General features: G+C 50.7%; 1 protein-coding gene across 1 annotated transcript in view; it reads left to right on the top strand.

The window, feature by feature from the left end:
* The window catches only part of PLA2G4A (phospholipase A2 group IVA), a 2,090,704-nt gene that overhangs the window by 1,895,131 nt on the left and 178,836 nt on the right, over positions 1–16,737 (top strand). Inside the window, exon 17 of the mRNA XM_069641387.1 lies at positions 55–250. Coding sequence (XP_069497488.1) covers positions 55–250 — 196 coding nt within the window. The remainder of the gene's footprint in view (positions 1–54; positions 251–16,737) is intronic.

Genomic DNA, 16,737 nt, shown 5'->3' on the forward strand with positions numbered 1-16,737 from the left:
ATGTGTCTTCTGGAAGGAATGTTAAACATATTCTGACTTTTACTTTCCTTCCAGGAGCTTCTGCTTGCTGAAAAATGGGCCCGAATGAATAAGCTCCCTTTTCCAAAAATAGACCCCAAAGTATTTGACCGTGAGGGGCTGAAGGAGTGCTACGTCTTCAGGCCTAAGAACCAGTCAGTGGAGAAGGATTGCCCAACAGTCATCCATTTTGTTCTGGCAAACATCAACTTCAGAGACTACAAGGCTCCAGGTAGGGTGTGCATCTGATGGCATAAGGCTGTATCCAAATGTATGAAGAGGTGGCAGAGCATCTTAAATATCCTGTTGAATTTAATGCTTGCTAGTATGCCAAACAAATTTGCTCAGACCTCCACTGATGTGGCCGCCTGATTTCATTATGGTTTATCTACTTAACTGGTGAGGATTTGGTTCATCCACTTAACTGGTGAGGGCTTTCCCTCCCAGTGCTGAGCCCTTTTTTGGACATTTGGACATTTCCGTATGACGGCATTCAATCCTTTATAACTTTTTTGTTACAAGTAATATCCCGGCCAATTTTGCACCCTTTTCTTCCCATATTTAGCTGGTCATAACGCCACCAAGGATTCCTAGTTTGTTGTAGGGGGGTATGCGAAAATAACAAAAAGGTGACTAAATGTGTGTTCAGAAAATGCAAATAAACTGATGTAAGAGCTAGGAACAAATGGTTTTCAGCTCTGAATTTACTGTTTTACATGCTTCCGAGGACAGGTTGAGTGGAAAGAACAACAAAAAACATACTTTTCATATGGTTACCATCAGTTTTGGTAGAGGTAGACGATTTTTCCCTTTTTTTATAGGACATGCATGGACGGAATGGAATAGAAGATTAGTAGCTCAATGGGAACACAGAAAGGCATGCAATTCTGAAAAGTAGAAAACATTCCAAGTTCAGGAACGGGTAATTTGCGCAGGTCAGCCAACAACTGTGTACCTAAAATTCCCATCGTTTGGGAAGAAATTGGAAAAGTGACAGAAAAATAACTATGTGCTAGACATGTTTGTAAGGTAATGGCTTCTGTGAATATGAACAAAAGCAATGCACTGCCTCATTCCCCCTACTCTTCCAGTTAGGAAATCACACATTTTTTGTTATGTTTCACAAAACAAGCAATACCATGAGCCAAAAACGGAGCCATGGCACACAGGATTTTTATGCTGATGTCCTAAACAGACATACTTAGCTTTTGAAAATAAGGAAAATGAATGTGGTGAAGAATGGCAAGCATAAATCTTTTGAAAGAGCACATGCAGTCCTTTTGAAGGATAGGTGACTTGCGCAGGTTACAAAAGTGTACAATGCCTAAAGCAGCAACTAAATATAGGTCAAATTTGGGAAATGAAAGGGTGGTGTAACAAAGTGCAGTAGAAAATGTATGAAAACATTACCAAAACCAAGAGAAAACAACAAATGTCCTACCATCCGGCATTCCCACAGGTGTCCGGACGTAAACAGTACCTCACATGTGGGTGCACTGACCTGGGCGGAAATTGAAAAAGCTGAACCACTGGTGCATCAAACGCTCTATGGAAGACTGGATTTGGCTTTGTGGACAACCCACAGATTTGGGCCTGGGGTGCCACAGCCATCAAGGTAAACGGGGAACCCCATGCATTTCTGAAAAGAAGACATCTGTGCGAATCCAAAGAGGTCTGACTTGCGTGAATCGCCCTAGATTTTATTACCTGCAAAGTCCAAAGTCTTGGTTAAAAAAAGCACAATTTTCAGACATTTGACACCAGGAAACCACGAAAGATGCCGGCAACAACACATGTCCTACCTTCCCACAGGTATCCCTACGAAAACGGTACCTCACATGTATGAGTGCACTAACCTGGGTGCAAAGGGAAAAGGCTAAACCACTAGTACACCAAAGGCCCTGTGATTACCACATTTTTACTCTATTTGGTCTTGTAGACAACCCACAGATTTGGGCCTGGGGTGTAGCAGCCACCAAGGAAAACAGCGAAGGGAAGACCCTGGTGGGAATCCTACAAGGTCTGACTTGTGTGAATCGCGCAACAATTATTACCCACAAGGCTTGACAAAGTCCAAAATGTAGTGGAAAAAAACAGTTGTCATATATTTGCCACCAGGACACCACCAAAACACACCGGCAACAGCACATGTCCTACCTTCCCATGTACCCACAGGTGTCCCTACGAAAACAATACCTCACATGTGTGGGCGCACTGACCTGGGTGCAACAGCAAAAGGTTAAACCACTGGTACACCTTACTTCCTGGGGAGGACTGGATTTGGCCTTGTGGACAACCCACTCATTTGTGTCTGGGGTGTCACAGCCACCAAGGAAAACGAGGAACCCCATGCACTTCGGAATAGACACCTGTAGAACTTCAGTGACCCATCACTTGCACAAATCGTGGTACAATTTCTAGCCACACTGTACAGAAAATGTCACAAAAAATACACCATTTTCACACATATGCCCTTGGGTAACCACAAAAACATGTGGGCAACAACACATGTTCCACCATCCCAAGTTTCCACATAAGTCCCGACGAAAGCCAGACCTCCCATGCATGGGTGTGTTCACCTGGGGGGAAACAGGTAAATCACTGGTATGCCAAGTGCTCTGGGAATACAAGAAGCACTGTGCATTAGCAGGTACCTTTGCTCACTCTGCTGAGACATACAGTGCATAGTGCAACAGGGCACCCATGGTTGGTTTTGGCACAAGAAAAAAGGATCTTGTGTGCACTAAAGCCGCGTCAAGGCACCAACTGCTTTACTGGCCATTCATATACATTTCGTGTCTGCTGTCACTAGCCATCTATTACTGCAGTTGCACCATTACCAAATCACCAGCTCCACCACAACCATATCTGCACACTCATAGCAAGTGGACATTCGCTCACATGGCAATCTTGTCTCTAGGCAATGTCTTTCACACCACCTTCATGTACTCGCATAGCAACTGTGCCTGCATTCAACAGTCATGTTGCACCAACCATATCTGCAATCATACGCACACTAAATACGCATCCACTAATATGCTAACCATTTCTCCAGTGATGGGAAAGTGCATTCACAGCAATCACATCTGCATGTACAGCACAGCTTTACCTCACTCACACACCAATCATAACTGTCATTCTAAAACAAGACATTCCAGTCATACAAAACATGAACTTTACTTTGGTAAAATAAAATCATGGCAGTGTGGTACGAGTCATACAAGACACCACTGCCGTATAGACCGTGTCCGGTTCCCATTTGCATTTCACTTGGCCCTCAAGCGGAGGGAGCCAAACTGTCATTTTCGAAGACACACTTTGAGTGGAGGGAACCGGAATGGTTTTCCCTTCATGTCCAAGTCACACCTCAAGTGGAGGAAGCTGGACTAGCATTGCTTTGCAAGAGACACCAAAGGGAAGTGAACCGGAATGGTGTGTCCTTATCTAAGGAATGCCTGCAGTGGAGGTAGATGAAGTGGCGTTCCTTTCTAGGCTTGCAAAAATTGAGAGCCTATGGATCCCTTTGTAGGAATGATGGTCACTTCAGGAAATCACTTGATCTCTCAATACTTTTCCTTTGTATGATACAAAAGAAAACAAAGCTGTAGGCAGATGACTGGCATGGACAGGCATTGGGGACAGTACACCAGAGTATCCCTCCTCCTTCCTTGTTTTGTACACACTTTAAATTTTCTGTATGGGTGTAGCATGACCATAATCAGCAAAGTGTCCTTTCAATCTGGCTACATACTCTACTTCTGCAAAGTAGGGCGTTGGTACATGGACAACGGTCAGCGAATTTTCAACTGCTTTTTCAAAGTTCAAAAATGTCATGTTTTTTTTCTGGAGCAGCTGCACCATATACAACATAATAATTGTATGTAGATACATGCATAATGTGTACTGCCAACTTCTTGTACACCATGGAAGACCGGCGTGCTGCATGGTATGGCTCAAGTAATTGGTCTGTTTTATCTACTTCTCCCAACCCCATATACCTGTTGTAGTCCAGAATACACTTGGGCTCTCTTGTCCAGCTTCTTACAAACAAGTTGTCTGGGGAAGAGTTTGCGGGTACTGCGGATTGTACCACATGCCAGTGTGCCCACATTGTACAATTTCTTGAACAGTGGTATTCCTGTGTAGAAATTGTCCACATACAAATGGTGACCCTTGTGGAACAATGGTGTGGCAAGGTCCCACAAAATCTTCTCACTTATCACTAAATGTGCTCGGCAGCCCGCAGGGTTTATGCTCAAGTCTTTTCCAGTGTAGTTGTAGGCCTACCCAGTGGTACTTTCACACAACATGTAAACCTTGATCCCATATTGTGCTCTTTCTCAGAATATACTGCTGAACAGTAGCCAAACTTTGAACAATAACAAAGATTCATCAATGGGTATGTTGTAGCTAGGAACATAAACCTCCGAAGATCGCTGTGCAGAGTGCTTGAGTAATGGCTTAATTCTGAATAGCTCATCACAATTTGGGTCAGGTCTTGGCAATGCTGCAGAGTTGTCATTGAGATGCAGCATTTGTTGCAGTGCTAGAACATGATCTTTACTCATTATTGCTGGAAAAGGGGGCTTGTAATTAAAGCTTCAGTAGACCAGTACAGTGAGATAGACTGCTACCACACTATTCCCATGAGCAGTGCGAGACCCCAGACTTTTCTCATCTCACACCCGTAGTTGGAGCCGAAGGGTGTGCTCTGGAATGGGTTTTCAGATTGGCACCCCGTGCCCTCAAGAACTGTTAAGCATACAGATTGGTTTGCTCAACCATACCGGAAATTAATCCATCATCCACAAAAAGGTTGAAAAAATCAATAGGCTCAAGACCATCTGTATTCTGTGTGCACCCTGATACTCCAGTGAAAGGTGGCACAAAAGGCTAAGCCATTGCTGGAGGCACCCAATCCGACTCATCAGCCATGTCATGAACTGGCACGTTCCTCTCACGTCCTGCATGTTACCTCAATCTTGCAGGTAAACCTTGTGTGACAAGTGTCAGACGAGGTGCATGTACCCCTTCATTCTCTTCATCAGATGAGGAGGTGGAACTAGCCTTAACCAAAAACTCACTTTTCTGAATTTATTGCATGCTCACCCTCAGAAGCAGATTCTGTTTCAAATTCTGCATCTGGTTCTGTGCCTTGCTCCGACTCAGACTGCATCAGTAAGTTGAGAGCCTCCTCACCAGTCATCTGACGTGAAGCCATGACAACTGTGCCAATCTAAACATTTACTGCCCAAAGAACAGATCAAGACTGAAACAGCAAGTAACTTTGCTTTTCAAAGTAAGGAAACTAGTAAAGTAATTGTCTTGAACGAAATAGACCAAGACCACACAATTACGCCAAATTGTCCCGAATCTACTCACAAAATGTAGCAGCCCTCAACATGCCAAATAAAAAGGAGCACTAATTTGCTAAATCTCATATGAAATACAAAAGTATAGCTCACTGCTTACTTACAAGTGGTTAGACTGCAACAAGACACCTGCCCCTACAACAAAGAAAACCACACTTAGAGTGGATTGTGTCCTCCAACGTATTCCTCATCTTAGATGTATTCCATCCAGCTTTGCTGATCTTCGGAAATGTTTTCGCCAGAGGGCGCCGTGCGTTGAGGTCGTCGAGTCGATGGTCCCTCGAAGGCCTCCGTCGAGGGTGACATCATTGGGTGTATAAGTAGCACGCACGGCGCCCGTTGGCCTCGGTTCCGTTTTTCCTCAGTATGCGTTGAATCGGACATTCAGCGCGTCTCGAGTTCTGTGAGAATATATAATAACGAAATATGTCCTAGTCATCGACGTCACGAAACATTCATCTACCGAAGAGTGGGAAGCATTCAGGGTCAAAGTGATGGAGGTGTTTGAAAAAGCAAAGGCTCGGTCCGTGCCTTCTTCGGAAGCCGGCCGGGAGCGTCATCGCTCCGACACTAGCAAGCCCTTGAGGCCGGTTGATCGAAAAAGGAAGGATAGTAACCTTCCAGGATGCCGAGTGAAAAACGCTTGAGCCGACAGCTCGAGGTCATCGACGCCGTCCGAGACCCATCATACCTTGAAGGGAAAATCTTCGAAGATCGCCTCGACGCCCTCGAAGCAGACCCTGACGACCACGGTGTCGTCGACGCCGTTATCGACGTTGGCGCTGAAACCCTCGGCGCCAAAGGCTCCAGCCAAGTCAGGGAAGCCAGAAAAAGAGAAGGATAATGTTACAAAACCTGTATTGTCCTCAGAGCCAGGTACTAGACCTCTTCCTCCTCCTCTCCCAGAGAAGGTTTTCAAGCCCTCTCCCCAGAAAGGAGTTTTTCAAACCCCTGACCTCAATTTTTGAGGAACAGGAGAGATCTGATGAGGAGAATGTACCTTTTGGGCTGGAATATGGCAACCCAAATGTCCCCGAATGCCTGATTTCAGAAGAAAGCAGAATGAGGGACTTGGTGGAATTATTACACAATGCAAGTGGCATTTACACATCTCCTGAAAACGCCTTTGGCAGACCAGAACCAGGAGAGCATGCCAGTCCATCATACTGTCAATTAATGACAAAGGTAGTAGATTACTTAGGATGGGCTAAACCATCAGCCCAATTCATCCAGGATGAGTTAACAGATATATTGGACCATGGTCCCACCGAAGACCCAGTACTACCCTTTCATATAGCCCTGCAAAATAGGGTGGCCAAGAATTAGGAAACTCCGGATTCTATTCCTCCGGTAAATAAATCCCTCACCTCAAAATACCGCCCAGCCAGTAGCGACCCCGGCTATCTGTTCAAAAACCCAACTCCCTAGAGTCTGGTCATACATGCAGCCACAGCTTCTACCAAACTTGCATACCCGTCTATCCCTCCAGACAGGGACGATAAGCGTGTGGATGGTTGGGCACGGAAGGTATTTTCAGCCGGGAGCATGGCATTAAAATCTGCCAACTCAGCATGTGCCTTGGCAACATTTTCGAACACTCTTTGGGAGTGCATTGCAATGGCAGCGGAGCACATACCAGAAGGGGAAGAAAGGGAAGGGTTCCTAGCCATCGTTGGAGATGGAAAGGAAGCCACGCAGGAATCCCTTCAATCTGGATTGGACACTGCAGATAGTGTAAGCAGGTCCATGGGCACTAGCACGGTAATGCGCAGATTTGTGTGGTTACGGAAGTTTGGTTTCGCACCGGACGTACAGAACCGCCTTCTGAACATGCCTTTTGACGGGTCTCATCTTTTTGGCAACAAGGCTGACGAGAGCCTTGAGAGGTTGCAGACCTCAAAAGAAGCTGCCAAATCTTTAGGGGCTGCTATTAGGCAACCTCAGCCTTTTCGTGCGCAAGGACAGTCATGGAGGGGACGATCCTATCGTTACTACACCTCATATGGAAAGGTGAGAGGAATGGCCAGTCAAAGGGGCCAGAAAAAGGCCACTCGTGGTGGATGAGGAAAATGTGCTAAACCAGCTCCAGCTGCAGCCTCTCTGCCATCAGCGGCTGCAACATCCGCCACAAAACCGCTTTGAGGACTTGCATCACAAAACACCTGTAGGGGGCAGGCTGTCACAAAATCTGCAGGAATGGCGAGCCATTACTTCAGATCTTTGGGCTCTAGAAATAATAGCCCAAGGTTACTGCCTTTCTTTTCTAACGCAACCTCAAAGCAATCCACCAGGGAGACACCCGTTGAAGTCTTCAAACCCGCTCCTACAGCAGGAAGTTTTAACCCTGCTGGAGAAAGGTGCTATAGAACCAGTACCTGCAGTGGAGAGGAACAAGGGATGGTACTCCCCATATTTTTTGATCCCCAAAAAGGACGAAGGACTAAGACCCATCTTGGACTTAAGAAACTTGAACAAGTTCCTCAGAAAGGACAAGTTCTCCAGCATGGGGTCTGGCATGGATTCACATGCTCATGAATATTCCCCGTCGTCAGGCTGGGAATCCTCGGTAAAGAAAAAACCAGTATCAGTTTCGTTTCTGATCTGTCTTTCGTAGTAATAACCAATCACTGGTCTCTGCGTCATACTGACCACAGCCAATGACTGCCCTCTACCTAAGCACCGCCTCTGGCAGCCATCTTCAGATTTTTACCGCACGTTCATGTGTTGGGATCCTCGTGCTATTGCTCTCGAGCGTTAGTGCTATTTTTTCACGTTTTTTCTCAAAAACTTCGTTTTTTTCGGTCAAAAGAGCCTCAAGCTCCACCGAGACTCTATCCGATCAACGGGGACCCGTGTCGGATTCGTCTGCGCCCCTCAAGGGTGAAGATTCATCGAGCTACGCTTTTGGAGGACTCCAGAAGTTTCTCAGGCCCGGTCATGGCCCAGGAGAAGGGAAGCTCGACGCCCGGAAAGCTGTTAAGGGTCTGCCCTGGATGCCAGCTGCAGAACGTCTTCAAGGAGGACGAACACTCCTTTTGTCTCTACTGCCTACATGAGGACAAGACGCACGTGGAGAAGGACTGTGCGTTTTGCGGCAACATGTCGGAGCGGACCATGAAGGACCGCCATCAACGTCTCGCCAACTGCTAGAAGGGAAGAGCCCGTACGGCGAGAAGAAGAAGAAGAAATCTGAGCGGTCTTCTAAGACCTTTGAGGACGCCCCGGCGACGGGGGTCCAACATAAGGCCAAGCACCGCGGGAGCGCCGAACGGTCGGGCTCTACGGGCGCCAGGCAGGGCGCACCCTCCCCGGCACCATCAACCACGAGCCAACGCTCTGGGTCGGGTAAGAGGAAGGCCGAGCACCCGGCGAAGCTCCTGGAGAGGCCCCGGTCGAGCTCGAAGGCCCCATCGGAGGGGGAGCGAGGCGGTGTCCCCCCCCTCAAGGATAAGGCGGTGAGCGCACCTAAGGTGGTGAAGGCCTTAATCCATCCGGCCAAGCCCTCTATCGAAACTGTCGCGGCGGCCCTGGCTCAGCCTGTGCAGGCTACACCAGTGGTGGCGACCTCGGGGCTCAGAGTCTCCCTGCCACCTCGGAGGGAGTCATCTTTTGTGCCCATCGATAGGACCCCCGTGAAATCCCCCGTGGGGAAGAAAAAGGGGGGGCAGGGCGTCGTCGTAGATTCGGCCTCAACCTCGGATGAGGAGCTGGTCGAAGTCTTAAGCCACGGCCTCGGCGTGCAAGAACACCGACCTGTCGGGATGGATCCCGACGCAGGTGACGACGACATCGTCGAGGGTACCGACGGGGCCCCTGATCGCCCGTCGGATTCCCCTCTGCCAGCGCCGCGAGACAACTCGGCGGCCATTTTGTTGGCTATACAGTCCTTATGCTCAGAGATAAGGACGAGACTACCGTTGCCGACGGAACCTCTCCCGTCGGGGGACCCAGAACCGGGACCTTCTGGTGTTCCCCCTACCAAGAAAAGAAGGATCCATCCTCCGCCTCCTTTTCAGCCGTCGCGCCCCTTCCAGCCCTCCTCCCCGTCCACCCGAGGGGACGATACGGGGACTGACACGGCAGCGACGGGTACGGACGACGAGGTATACGACGAGGATGTACCGTCGTCGCCTCCCACCAGGGCTTCTCCGCCCGACGAGATTGGATCGTTCCACTCCATGATCTCCAGGGCATCCGAGCTTTTTCAACTCTGCCCTGAGGAGAAGAAGAAGGAAGGCTTCCTTTATCAGCGGCGCAAGGCCAAGAGGAAGACGGTCCTCTCAGTGCCTCTATTGGACGACATTTGGGATGAGGGCCTCACCCTCCTCAAGAACCCTTCCACGACGCCAGCTAGAAGAGACCGGTACGAGAAGAAGTACCGGGTCCCGGACACGGCCCCCCTGTGCCTCCGGGCGCAGCCTACCCCGGACTCCGTCGTCTCCGCGGCGGCCAGGAAGAAAGCGGGGTGGGGTGCGGCCTCCACATCGACTTCCCCACCGGACGGTGAGGGAAAGAAATTGGACGCTATGGGACGCAGAGTCATCTCGTCGGCAGCGACGACGATTAAAGCGGCCAACGCCTTGGCGATCGTGGCCCGCTACGACAGGGAGCTCTGGTACAAACTGGCTCCCCTGCTGGACTTCCTGCCGGACGACAAGAGGACAGAGGCCCTGGAGATCCTGCAGGAAGGTGAGGTGGCTTCGGATTTGCCTTAGGCGGCGTGGATGGCTCAAGGCTACGGACTTCCGTCAAGACGTTCAGACCAGAGTCCTGGACATGCCCTTCGATGGGAACAACCTGTTTGGCAAAACAGTGGACGATTCCCTTCAGGCCATTAAAGCGGACACTGAGACGGCCCGGGCCCTGGGAGTTCTGCAACAACGACGGACGCCCTTTCGGAGCAGCGGAGGCAAGGGCGCCTCCAAAGGTTCCGGCGGCGGTTTCTCCACCTACCGTCAAGCGGCCCGCTCGTCGTCTCAGGAGGCCTACAGAGGACGAGGCAAGTCTGGCGGACCCCGCCGTCGTCGCCAAGGAGGTCAAGGCGGCAAAGCCTCGTCCAAGCAGGATTGAACCGGCCGTGGGGTCGGCCCCCACCGAAGCACCCCGGTGGGAGGCCGGCTGGCGAGCTTCGTCAGCGTGTGGGAGTCCATCTCCACCGACCGTTGGGTGCTGGACGCCTTGGCCCGGGGCCACGCGCTCGAGTTTCAAAGAAGGTGTCCGCGCGTCCCCCCCGTGGCCAGGAAAGAACTTCACGTCCCTCAACTTCTCCTGGAGGTAAAGGCGATGCTCAGGAAGGGCGCCATCGAACTCGTCCCAAAGAGGCTTCGGGGCTCCGGAGTGTACTCGAGATACTTCCTCGTGAAGAAGAAGACGGGGGGATGGCGCCCCATCCTGGACCTGCGACGTCTCAACAAGTTCATCAAGGCGCAAAAGTTCCGGATGGTCACCCTCCAGCACGTCCTGGGTCAGCTGGAGGAAGGAGACTTCCTGTCGTCGTTGGATTTGGAGGATGCCTACTTCCATATTCCCATCCTAAAGGGGCACCGAAAATTCCTCAGGTTTGTGGTCCAAGGGCGTCATTACCAGTTCAAAGCCCCCCCCTTCGGTCTACGGTCGGCACCCAGGGTGTTCACCAAGTGCCTCGCACCGGTGGCGGCGCAGCTGCGCCGAGAGGGGATCCACGTCTACCCCTACCTGGACGACTGGCTCATCCGAGCCAAGACGAGGGAGCTCGCCGTGGTTCACACGGCAAGGACCGTCCAACTTCTCACGGACCTGGGATTCTCCGTGAACTACGCCAAATCCCACCTGGTACCCGCGCAAGACGCTCTGTTTCTGGGAGCGAGGCTCAACACAGTGTCCCTTCTGGCCTCCCCGTCGGAGGAGAGGACCAGGACCATCCTGGGCAAGGTGAGGTCCATCAAGTCCCTCCTCGGAATGATGTCTTCCTGCATCTACCTCATTCCCATGTGCAGGCTCCGGATGCGCCCGTTGCAGGAGTTCCTGGACGCGCGCTGGATCCAAACGACGGGCAGCTTCGAGGAAAGGATCACACTCGACGAGAGTTTCCGACGAGCGATCCGGTGGTGGGGCACCCGCGTGCATCTGACGGCGGGCATGGACTTCCAGACCCCAGCCCACCAGGAGACGGTGACCATGGATGCCTCCCTGGAAGGGTGGGGAGCGCACACCGAAAATCTGCACGCAAGGGGCCTTTGGCTCCCGACGGAGAAATCCTTACATATCAACGTCCTGGAGCTCCGTGCAGTGTTTTGGGCCCTCAGGTCCTTCCTTCCGTCCCTCAACGGCAAGGTGGTGAGGATCTTCACCGACAACACCACCACCATGTTTTACATCAGAAAACAGGGCGGAACCAGGTCCCCAGCACTGTCCAAGGAGGCGCAGGACCTGTGGCATTGGGCAGTCGCCCAAGGGATGTTTCTGGTGCCGTTTCATCTGGCAGGGATAAAAAACACCATCGCCGACTCACTCAGCAGGGAGCTGCGCTCGTGCCACGAGTGGGAACTACGGCAGGATCTAGTGGATCGCCTCTTCCGACGGTGGGGCACACCCCAGATCGACCTGTTCGCGACGGCGACGAACTCCAAGTGCCAGAGGTTCGCCAGCAGGTTTCCCCAGGCGAGGAGCATGGGCGATGCTTTCTCGTTCCCCTGGGAGGGCCTGTTCCTCTATGCGTTCCCTCCTTTGCCACTGCTAATCCGGCTCGTCAACCAGCTCAAGAGGTCACGGTGCAGGATGATCCTCGTCGCACCGGCGTGGCCGAGGCAGATATGGTTCCCGGACCTTCTGGACTTGTCAGCGTCCCCGCCAATCAAGCTGCCGGTGGACGCGGATCTGCTCTCCAGGGAAGGAGGCACCATCCTCCACCACGACCCGAAATCGCTGAACTTGCAGGCCTGGCTCCTGCAGCGCTAGAGTTTGGAGGATACGACATACCGGCCGACTGCAGAGAGGTTCTTGCAAAGGCCAGGGCGTCCTCGACTCTTAAATGCTACGGACACAAATGGAAGAGGTTCTCTGTCTGGTGCCACGCACAGAAGATTAACCCATTACGGATTACGGCTCCCCAAGTTCTGCCGTACCTGCTGACGCTGGCCAAAGCTGGACTGGCACACGCGTCCATCAAGATTCATCTTGCTGCGATCTCCCGATACACCAGAACCACGGGACGGACGTCCTTGTGGTCTCATCGTCTGGTGAAGGAGTTCATGAAGGGACTGTTCAGATCGTTCCCGCCGGTGAAGGCTCCGGCCCCGGCGTGGGAGCTCAACGTGGTGCTGACCAAGCTCATGGGACCCCCGTTCGAGCCTCTGCACTCGGCCCCGTTGAAGTTTCTGTCGTGGAAGACAGCGTTTCTTGTGGCCATCACCTCCGCACGACGGGTGGGAGAGATCCAGGCCCTTTCCTGCAAGGCCCCGTACTTGACTTTTCACGCCACGAGGGTAGTGCTCAGGACGCACCCCTCCTTCATGCCCAAGGTGCCGTCGGACTTCCATCTCAACGAACCCTTGGTGTTGCCTGTATTCTTCCCGTCGCCTTCGTCGCCGGCTGAGAGGACTTTGCACTCGCTGGATGTGGCTAGAGCGCTGAAGTTCTACGTGGACCGCACGAAGTGTTTTCGGAAGACGTCACAACTCTTTGTGAACTTTGGACCTGTCAATCAGGGGAAGGCTCTCTCGAAGGCTTCCATTTCCAGATGGCTCTCCGGCTGTATCATGTACTGTCATCGGTTGGCAAACCGACCGCTGCCCGGCCGTCCGAGAGCCCATTCTACCAGAGCGATCGCAGCTACCACGGCGTTCCTTTCTGGTGTGCCCCTGCTGGACATATGCAGGGCTGCTACGTGGAGGTCGACGCGCACCTTCACGAAGTTCTACTGCGTCGATCGGGATTCCAGGGAGGAGTCCAGGGTCGGCCAAGCAGTGCTGCGCAACCTGTTCGCCTGAGGTGAGCCTGGTGAGGAGGTAAGATGCTTAATGTTGAGTTTGATGCAATGCTTAATGTTGAGCCTTTGCCACCTCCCGTGGTTGTGCATGTGTGTACTGCTATGTATTCTTTATTCATGAGCATGTGAATCCATGCCAGACCCCATGCTGGAGAAGGAACAAGTTACTTACCTGTAACTGTTGTTCTCCAGCATGGGTCTGGCATGGATTCACATGCGAACCCTCCCGCCTACCCCTCTGCGGCTCTTCACTTGGTCATACTGCCACTTCACGTGCTTCCAAATCTGAAGATGGCTGCCAGAGGCGGTGCTTAGGTAGAGGGCAGTCATTGGCTGTGGTCAGTATGACGCAGAGACCAGTGATTGGTTATTACTACGAAAGACAGATGAGAAACGAAACTGATACTGGTTTTTTCTTTACCGAGGATTCCCAGCCTGACGACGGGGAATATTCATGAGCATGTGAATCCATGCCAGACCCATGCTGGAGAACAACAGTTACAGGTAAGTAACTTGTTCCTTCAAGATGGTTACCCTTTCTCAGATCCTTCAGGCCCTTCAACTTCAGGACTGGTTGGTGTCATTGGACCTCCAGGATGCTTATTTTCATGTGCCGATTCATCTCAAACACAGAAAATACCCGAGGTTCGTAGTTGGTGACTCACATTATCAGTTTCGAGTCCTGCCTTTCGGGTTGACCTCCGCCCCGATTGTCTTCACCAAGTTAATGGTAGTGGTGGCAGCGCACCTCAGGAGAGGGGCGATTCATGTCTACCCCTACCTGGACGATTGGTTGATCAGAGCGCGTTCTGCCGAGCAAGCACTGGATCATCTGGAAGTCACCTGCCACTTCCTCCACAAACTGGGCTTCTCCCTCAATTTCAAGAAGTCACAGATGACACCTTCCCAACAGCTTCAGTACATAGGAGCTGTATTAGACACGTCCTTGGGAAAGAGCTTGCCTCCCAAGTCGAGGGCTCAAGACATTCTTCAGATGGTTTCCAAATTCCAAAATGTCCAAAATCTGCAGGCTTACGACTTTTTAAGGTTGCTCGGCCTCATGGCATCCTGCATCTTTCTGGTGCCAGAGGCACGCTTGAGGATGAGATCCCTTCAATGGGCCCTAAAGACTCAGTGGTACCAGTTCTCGGGTCAAATGACGGATCTTCTTCAGATTCTGAACAAGGTCAGACAAGACGTTCTATGGTGGACCAGTACAGAGAATATCCTAAAACAAGAACCTTTTTGGCAACCATGGCCGGAGATCACAGTAGTGACGGACGCCTCACTCCTGGGGTGGGGAGCTCATGCCAACGATTTGACAATCAATGGTCGTTGGTCTCCATCGGAGTCCAAACTACATATCAACCTTTTAGAGCTGAGGGCAATCAGACTAGCGCTGAAGGCCTTCCTGCCATCTGTCAGGGGAAAGAATGTCCTGATAATGACGGACAACACAGTGGCCATGCACCACCTAAACAAAAGAGGTGGTGTGGGGTCACTACCCCTGTGCAGAGAGGCAATGCAGCTCTGGTATTGGGCGATTCAGGAAGGAATCTCTTTAACAGCAATTCATCGAGCCGGGGAAGAGAATATGACGGCAGATGTTCTGAGCAGGCAGAGCACGGTATCCCACCGATGGGACTGGCTCAGGAAGTCATTCAAGAGATCTTCGCCCTTTGGGGAACCCCTCAAGTAGACCTGTTTGCAACCGGAATCAACCAAAAATGCGAAAGGTATTGCTCAAGGGAATTTCCCCCGAGAGGAGCACTCGGGGACGCGTTCGTGGTGGAGTGGAATTTCCCACTATTGTACGCGTTCCCGCCGATTCCCGTCATTCCTCAGGTCATCAGGAGGCTGAAAAGGTTTCGGAGCCGCATGATCCTAATTGCCCTGGATTGGGCCAGGAGAACGTGGTACCCAGACCTTCTAGACATGTCCATCTGTCCTCCAGTATGTCTTCCTCAGAGAGAGAACCTTCTCTCTCAAATGGAGGGTCAGGTTCTCCATCCAGAGCTCAATTTTCATGCTTGGTATCTGAAAGGCTGAGATACAGGGATTGGAACCTTCCAGATGACGTTATGGAGGTGTTGCTTTCGGCAAGAAGGCCAGCAACAAAGTCTCTATGCCGTTGTCGTTGGAAAATGTTTTGCAACTGGTGCAGAGAAAAGAATGGCGATCCTTTTCTATGTTCTATTCCGGAAGTATTATCTTTCCTTCTCACCCTAGCACATAGAGGTCTGAATATCGGAACAATAAAAGGTTACCTTGCGGCGCTTTCTATTTTCAAGCACTCATCGGAAGAATGCTCCTACTTCAAAATTCCTTTGATAATACAATTCTTAAAAGGACTCACTAATGTGTTTCCTCCTCGCCCATTTCAAGTACCGATCTGGGATCTAAATTTAGTCCTAAAATTCTTAATGTGTGCTCCTTTTGAGCCTATGCACACGTATCCATCAAGATTACTAACGTGGAAAACAGCCTTCTTGGTTGCTCCAACATCAGCAAGAAGAGTGAGCGAATTGCAGGCACTGTCTTCTGGGCCACCCTATACTGTGTTCCATAAGGACAGAGTTGTGTTGAGGGTAAAACCATCATTTTTACCGAAAGTAATATCTGATTTTCATTTAAGTCAGAAAATTGTCTTACCCGCATTCTATCCTCCACCCCATCCTTCGAAGGAGGAGGAAAGATTAAACAGGTTGGATCCGAAAAGAGCTTTAAGCTTTTACATCTCTAGACTTTCCAGACTTAGAGTGGACAACCAGCTGTTTATAGGTTACACAGGAAGGAAACTGGGTCAATTCGGTGACAAAACAGACAATTTCACGCTGGATTGTGCTTTGAATTTAAGAATGCTACAGACTAGCTCAAAAAGACCCTCCGGAAGGGTTAAGGGCTCATTCCACCAGAGGCATCGCCTCCTCAAAGAGGTGTTCCAATAAGATCCATTTGCGAAGCAGCAACTTGGTCTTCGCTACACACCTTCTCAAAATTCTATAACCTGGATGCTTCCCAGTCTAGGAGGTAACTTTTGGAAAAGCAGTACTATACTCAGCCATCTAAGAGTATCGAAAAATCTACCCCCTCCTACAGAGGAATTATCCATACTGCTTTCGGAGTCTATCTAAGATGAGGAATACGTTGGAGGACACAATCCACTCGAAGAACAAGTTACTTACCAACTGGTAACGTTCTTTCGATTGGATGTTCCTCCAACGTATTCCTCATCGCCCTCCCAGCCTACCCCTCTGTAGATTTTTCCGGGTTATTGCCATCTCAAATCTCGCAAGGCTCATACCTGTCTGCCGGCACAATCTACACAGTACAAGATCAAAGATAAAAAGGGGAAAAACTGTCATGATGCCTACCTCTAAG

Source organism: Ambystoma mexicanum, chromosome 1q, assembly GCF_040938575.1.
Source record: "Ambystoma mexicanum isolate Mex_15411 chromosome 1q, UKY_AmexF1_1, whole genome shotgun sequence".
Lineage (NCBI taxonomy): Eukaryota > Metazoa > Chordata > Amphibia > Caudata > Ambystomatidae > Ambystoma > Ambystoma mexicanum.